The sequence below is a fragment of the Centruroides sculpturatus genome, unplaced genomic scaffold (genome assembly GCF_000671375.1).
Source record: "Centruroides sculpturatus isolate CEXI.00-Female unplaced genomic scaffold, Cexi_2.0 scaffold279, whole genome shotgun sequence".
NCBI lineage: Eukaryota > Metazoa > Arthropoda > Arachnida > Scorpiones > Buthidae > Centruroides > Centruroides sculpturatus.
This window is the reverse complement of record NW_019384541.1, coordinates 1,760-9,558: the sequence shown is the minus strand read 5'-3', so window position 1 is coordinate 9,558 and position 7,799 is coordinate 1,760. Positions and strand designations below refer to the sequence as shown.

Here is a 7,799-nt window from a genome sequence, read left to right as displayed (position 1 = left end):
ATATATATATATATATTTACTAAATTCCACATACAAAAACTCAATGTTATTCTAGGAGTTCATATGTTCATGCTTCATAATATTTTTAAGAGGCATTTCTTTTCATTGGTGATACACTATACAGACTTGTGAAAGCTTTCAAATTCCTTTTGAATACACAAATTTTTTTTTCTCCCCAAAAGAATAAATGTATGGACTCCTTGAATAAAGTTTGTTTTTTTGTATGGAATTTAGTAATTATACTCCTTGGACTCCTTGTATTCAAGATTAAGATTTTTTTTTTAAATTTGTGTTAATCTATATCTATTTGGCTTATACATCAAAGTACAGTATAATATAGAGATTGAAAGTAATCCATATTGTATTGGATAGATTGTACTATCTTAGTCTGCATTTCATATCTTTAAAAAATAAATGGAATTTTTCAATATAATAAATTTGAAAACTTTTTTTTTACCTAAATGCTTCTTTCTAACTTTATTCTTATTTGGAGTTTTTCCTTTGAGTATAATATAATATTTGTTTTAATATATAGATATATTCTGTTAGACAACTTTTTAACTAATAAATATATTAGTCTATTAATTGGAAATTTTAGTTGCCATCTATTTTCACATTTCAATGATTCAATGACTAAGAATCTAGAACAAACATAATTGAGTATGTATTTCTAATATGCAAAAGTTTCAAATTTAAATCCCTACATTTTATATTTTTAATCAACATCTGCATTAATTAATATTCATAACTAAGAGCAGTTAAATTATAAATATCTTTCTTGATATAGAATCAATAAATTTAACTTAACAATCAATAACACTACATGAAAGAACAAAAACTAAACATATATGAAAATACATTCTAAATAAATAAAGTTTAAAAAGAAAGATAATTTATTTAAAGAATTAAAAAAAATACAGGAATGAATTAAAATTGCTTGCAGATAAGTAAGAGCAAATTTAACCAATTTTCTTCAAATTAGTTGTATTTTTATTTTTTAAATTAAACATGAAGGAATGAATAGTCCAATAGAGAATCCAAGATAACAGAATTAAATGAGAGGTTAAAAAGACAAAGAAGGTAATAAATGTAGACCTTTTAGTCAACTTTTAAATGTTCTGTAAATTATATTTTAGAAAAACGTATAAAAAGTGAATTGAGCATTTTTGACAGTTCTGATTTATCCATTTAAAAACAATCCTATAAGTTTATTTTCTCAACTTGAAGTTGGGTGAACTTCCAATACAAATAATAATCAGTGAGTAAAAGATTTGTATTTTATATTCATAAAATATAAATCTTTAGCTTCCCACTAAATTGGTCAATTCATCTGGTCACAACAATGACATATTAGTCTAATTTCACAATTTTTTTTCTTACACCAAAATCCTACTGCTAGTACACAGACAGAGCCGGCCCTACCATAGGGCGAACTGAGCAGCCGCTCCAGGCGCTAAGTNATAACAAACACAGAAATAGCTACAATTTATTTTGTATTATTTAAGTGTCGATTCCTTGTGACACGTCCGAACATGTAAGCTGAACAATAGTGTGGGGGGAGTGAGTAATCAAGAGTTGCATGGCGCTCAAACAAAAGACGAATCGACGAGATTTGAAAATCACGTAAGTCGAAGTATTACTGTATATCAATAATGGAAAATAATACAGTAGATTCTTGGGATCTTGGATAGTTATTAACCAGAATGCCTAAAATGCCCGTGGATGAGTTATTTGGCCTTCACAACCACTTTGACTCATTACTTTGCATGTTATTGTCCAGGAAAAGAGGGAGATAATTGTCTGTGCCCACTGCTATGAGTAAGTTTGAAGTAGTATTTATTGTTCTCTTCACATTTCTTTTGAAAATTTACCTGTTTCATTTACTGGGTACAGGATTCAAATAATATCGGATTAACCAGAATTTTTATTATGGCATTTTTCCCTTTCATCATGGATAACCAAGGTTCTGTTGTATTTCAATTATTACTAATATAAAAGTTGTCATCTGTGTGCATGGGCGTAGCCAGAGTTTTGTTATGGGGGGGGCTAGTGGAAGCCAACCTGACACAAAATTGAATTATTTCAAATTATTGTTCATTATTGGGCACCGAGCAAGCCGTTCACCTTTTTTTTTAGTATTCAAAACTTTTATTTTAGCTTTAGGTGTTTACAAATCGACTCAACACTTTTACGGCTGTGATTTCCTGGGGGGGCACCAGGTAACCTGGGAGGGGCCGTGCCCACCCAGGCTCCCCCCTCGCTACGCCCATGTCTGTGTGTGAATTCCTTATAACTCCTGCAATTTTATGTTCTGGCAAAAAGTGAAGTGCGCAATGCCATAATGTCATTGTAAATGCCATTTTTTTCTAAATACATTTTATTGAAGAATTGAATTCTAAATGCAATGTTTTCTGCTACAAAAGAATATTTTAGCAATGTTGCCAGTGTAAGTGGCTGTATTTTGAAGATGAATTTATGTGAAAATATAATGTTTAAAGTGACAGAGTGCCAAGTCACGTGACTTTTGGCATGTAAAATGTTGCGGCTTATATTTACATTATTTTGATATTCCAGAGAATTTGTAACTAAGTGAGTTTTTTACCATTTTATTCTAAAATTGGAATTAATTCATTCATTAGAAAAAATGTTTTTTACCTCTCCTGAAAAGTTTCTTTTTTGACATTTACCAACATTTATGGCATTGTACACTTCAAGTATAGACTATTTATTTTACAGAAATATTAGCTAATAGAATTTATAGATTTCGGATCAGTGATTGCACTTATGTTGCAGTGATGTCAGTGACCACATGACATTCATGCTTGACAAGGGAATTTTCCTTTAAGTTGCATTTTTACATATTTTGGCAAATGGCATATTTTAAACTTTAAAAGATAGCCTCATTATGTCACTTCTATAACAAATTTGTTTTAAAATCTTTTCGTAGTGACCATGTAATGTTCAATTGAATTGAACATTACGTAATGTTCATTACGTAATGTTCAATACGAATTGAACATTACGTAATGGCACGTAATGTTCAATTGAATTGAACATTACGTGCCATATCCAATCAAAAATAACGATCTAACAAGCTTGTTGTTTAGAAAGTGTTATTGCTCATCTAACTAACATACCGGTACATACAATTCATCTTTGTTTTGTTTTATCAACATGGATTTAAAAAGACTCACTATTTTGTCGGGGGGGAATGCCTAGGGGAAGCATAAGAGTGTGGTCTTACACCATATTTTTTTGTATATTTTATTCTTACTTATATATCTTCATTTCCCCTTCTTCCTCTACCCTTTGTTCCTTTGTCTTCCTCCTTCTGGAAACTTCTCTCTGCGGGTGGTGACAACCTGATTTTAAGACAACAGGAACAGATAGCCTGGAGGGGCTAAAGGGGAGATAAACTGAGCACTTTTGGCTGAGATGTCGAATTATAAAAATGTATTTTGTGAGGTCTCCAACTCGATTTCGCACCGACGGGAGAACGAAAGAGGCAGTAGGCCGAATATAGAGAAGACTAGAGAGGAGCCCTAATATTCTAATACCCGAGCCCCTCTGGAAGCCTATCGAGGAACACGTTACGAGAATGGAAAACTCAAACTCTAGTCATCGAAATTCATCCCATCCAACAAGGAGTGAGCTCTAACCACCACCATGAAGTCGCTAGCTAAGTTTGGGTACCCAGTTCTTGTCTTGTCTTGTCCTATCCTATAATCTATCCCTTCTTCTTTCCTCTAGTATAAGTAGTCTTTAAGTAATTAATTATAAGTTTTTCGCGTGCTCTTTTTGTCGTGCTGTGTATCTTAGATCAATCATTTTGTCGCGAGATTTCTGACTGATGATTCTGTTCGTGTATTTAAACTTTAAAGCTTTTGTCCAAGGAATGTCAGAATCTAACGAATCCTGTATAATATTTCAAACGCAGATGAAAAGAATAAAGAAGTTTTGTTTTATACTCATATCCCTTTGTCGGGCTCTTTTTCACCACATGCATCTACAAGAGTCAGGCAAATTCTAGATCTAAGAATAAAAGCAACTGAGATCCCTGAAGGCCAAGAAGTTTGACTTGAGCAACATCGAATAAGAATGGTTTTGTCAAGGACTGCAGAAACAGCATCACAATGTCAAGCTCGAGTATAAACTACTAAATCTGCAGAAATAGCAATTCTTGAATTTCTTAATCTCTACTCTTCTCAATTCTTCAATCTCTACTGATATAAAATATTCCGTCATGCTTGACAGAGAAATTTCTATTGGTATATTAGTTTCAATGTTGTATCTATTTCCCTGAATAGAACAATCTCTTTAAACACAAATTAATAGGATAATATGTAATTATCATTTCTATGTTCTTTAAAAAGTTACTTTTTTAAAGAGATTCATTTTAATAAAATTTTTAACATGGAAATTAACAAATACAGAAATAAATATTAAACAATAGCTTGTTACAAGGTGTTAAATTAATGAAAATAAAAATAATGAAATTAAAGAGAATTCCTACAGATTTCCTATAGGTTAAAGAGAATTTCCAACTATAGGAATTCTCTTTAATTATTATCTCTAAAATTTATATATAAAAATTTATATATAAATTTTTATAAAATGTAGTACAAAATAAAACGTTGAGTTAGCTAATTCATAAGAAAAATCATACATAATATAACCATTGTTTTGTAAAATCCATTGCTGTCATCCTCACTTTTTCTGGAAAATGAAATATTAGGTTATTAACAATAAACTTTGACAGTATGAGTAATTTACACTGAAGAGCAATTGAATTAGAGATATCTGCCTAGTAGTGTGAAGCACCACCCTTCACCTTGATGACCGCTGCAATTCATCTTGGCATGGACTCCATAAGACACTGGAAGCAATGGGAAGCCATACATATCCACGAGTCCTGAATAATCTCCCACAAATCATGAAGATTAGATGGAAGGCGGTCAGTGTTGAACATCTCTCTCAGTTGCATCCCAGATGTGCTCGATTGGATTGAGGTCAGGTGACTGTGATGGCCAGTAAAGCACGTGCAGGGTCTGTGGAATGTTCATCCAACCATTCCGATACAAATCGGGAGCAATGGCACGGTGCATTGTCTTGTTGAAAGACAATCTCTGTACTGGGCTGTCAAGAACGAACAAATGGAAGCAAATGGTCGTCAAGGATATCCTGGTAATGTTCACCTGTCAGCGACGCTGTCATGCACACCAGCGGTCCCATTTCAGTCCATGTGAACAGTCCCAACACAAGAATGCCACCTCCACCAGCTTGAAGAGTTACTTGCTGGCAGAAAGGATCTGTTGCTTCATGTGCTTTACAGCGTACACATGCTCTGCCATCAGCATGTACCAAAGTGAATCTTGACTCATCACTCCAGGCAACCTTTTTCCACATCTCAGAGGTCAATCGGCGATGTTCCCGTGCTCATGCTAATCACTGCGCACTGTTTTGTGCAGTCAGAAGGGGGACTCTCGTAGGATGATGACTCCTGTACCCCATTGAGAGAAGATGGTTTTGTATGGTGTGGCAGCTTATACCTTGCTGTGCACCAGCATTAAATCAACAGGTGATCTGTTGCACTGTGGCCTGTCTATCCACTGTTATAATGTGGGCTAGCTACCGCCAATCTCGCTCATCCACACACTGTTGTCTGCGGCAGTTGACCCTGGCAGCGATGGTTTTACCAGAATTAACATACTCAAGATACACCCTAGACACAGTAGTGCATGAAAATCCCAGTGTTTCCACTACTTCCGAAATGGAGTGACCCATTTGTTGTGCCCCGACGATTTGTCTATGATCAAATGCTCTTAGATCTTTACTCTTACCCATTTTGCTTCTGACTATTACTGATACCATTAACAGCACTCCTTCCTTAGCTTGTCAAACTGTTGCTTACCTCATCTGCAAATCACTTTCATGCTTATGCACAACTCAAAATTTGCATAACGCCAGCTATCCCTAATTCAATTGCTCTTCAGTGTATATATAAATTGTATTTGTTAAAATAATAATGTTTTTTTTTTTCCTAATTTAAGAAAATAAATAGTTTGATCTTTTTATTTACAGTTGGCTGGAATAGCAGTATTGGGTTTATCTGTTTATTCATATATAAAAGGGTCTACCTATGCATCAGGATCAGAGGACATCAAGTCATTCTTTACTCCACTCTACATACTTATGGCAGCTGGATCTCTTATGACTATACTTGGATTCCTTGGTTGTTGTGGTGCTTTAAGAGAAAGCCAATGCATGCTTGGAACAGTAAGAATTTTATTTAATTGGAAATATTAAATATTCATACTATAAATTATATAAATCTGTATGATATAAATTGTAAAATTAGTCAAATTTATTTTATATATCATTTTTACTTTGTCAAAAAATACAGTGAACTCTTGCCAGTTTAAAATGTCAAATAGTCAGGTTCAACAACCACTTGTTCACAATTGACAAACGTTTATATTAACTATGAAAACTTACATACAGTTATGACGTTACAAACATAAAGCAATTACAATAATACAGATATAGCAAAGTTTAAAAGTCAATTAAACCACATCCACAACAACAGGTCCGTTGAAAAGGACTCCTTGCGATGACTCCCTTGGGACAGTTTGAACAATTTGGCGAGATGAAGCACCTTCTTCAGCAAGCAAGGCAGACTTGAGTTCCCTTACCAGGTCCTAGATGAACTCCTGTTCCCTTCCAGGTCCTAGGCGAACTAAACTTCCAGCCTAAATTCAGTCCTTTTATATCGGATTGAAACAAATGTAAGTCCTCCAATCAGTGCTCAGTAGCGCTATCGGATGTATGCTGGTTGTACGATGTTTTCTAGCCAATCCGTGGTCAAGTTTCAAAACTACCAACATCGCCTGATCCATGTTCCCATGACGACCGCTGTTGCTCATTCAAAATCAGGAAAAGCATGGGAATCGTACATTCAGACAATTTTTATCCCGACACAAATCCAAACCAGTTCTGTTAATTTTTCTACTAAATGTTTCAGTAAAAAATAAAAAGAAATCAATTATTTTAAGCCTAAATAATTTATAAAATTAATAGATACTACATATTTAACATAATTTAGTAATTTTCAACTGCTGTCTACAAATGCATATGGATAATTACAAATGATGATAAAAATTGATCTTTTCCTACTGCGGTGGTACCTTGCTTAACAAGTATTTTGCATAACAAGCAAAACAAATTGTAAAAAAAATGACTTGCTTAACGAGTGACATTTTGCATAATAAGTGAAGAGGAGAGGGGAAGTCCCAGATTGTGTGTATGCTCCATCAGTCTGTGTTTAGCACTCGTTCCACTAGCATCTTAGTGTCGCTTGTGATCAAACATTTTTCCAACTTGTGTTCAGCCATATTACATATAAACATCACCAACCATTGTCTGTTATATAATAAACATGCCAAATGATATGCCAAATTCTTGGGCTATGTAAATTAAAATGTCTATAAATAATTAATTTTTAATTTAGACATTTTAATTTACATAGCCCAAGAATTTGGCATATTGTTTTGCATGTTTATCATATTTTTTTTTTTCTGCAAATTGAATTTGCATTCCAGGTTGGTTCATTCTGTGCTAGAAAAAAAAAATGATGATGATGATTCATGCTCATTAACAATGTACAGGTATACCTCGAGCTACATTGTTTCAAGTTACGTCATTCTCAATTATACGTTGTTTGTCAAAAAAATATATGGAAAAATAAAAATCAAGTTTAAGTCATTTTATTCGACTTTACATCTGTCTGCCACAAATATTGA

General features: G+C 33.6%; 1 protein-coding gene across 1 annotated transcript in view; it reads left to right on the top strand.

The window, feature by feature from the left end:
- LOC111623376 (CD9 antigen-like) overlaps window positions 1–6,321 on the top strand; it is a 44,720-nt gene extending 38,399 nt beyond the window's left edge. The window contains exon 2 of the mRNA XM_023365927.1: window positions 6,082–6,321. Within this exon, the coding sequence (XP_023221695.1) occupies window positions 6,082–6,306 (225 nt within the window). The 3' untranslated portion in view covers window positions 6,307–6,321. The remainder of the gene's footprint in view (window positions 1–6,081) is intronic.
- The last annotated feature ends 1,478 nt before the right edge of the window (window positions 6,322–7,799 follow it).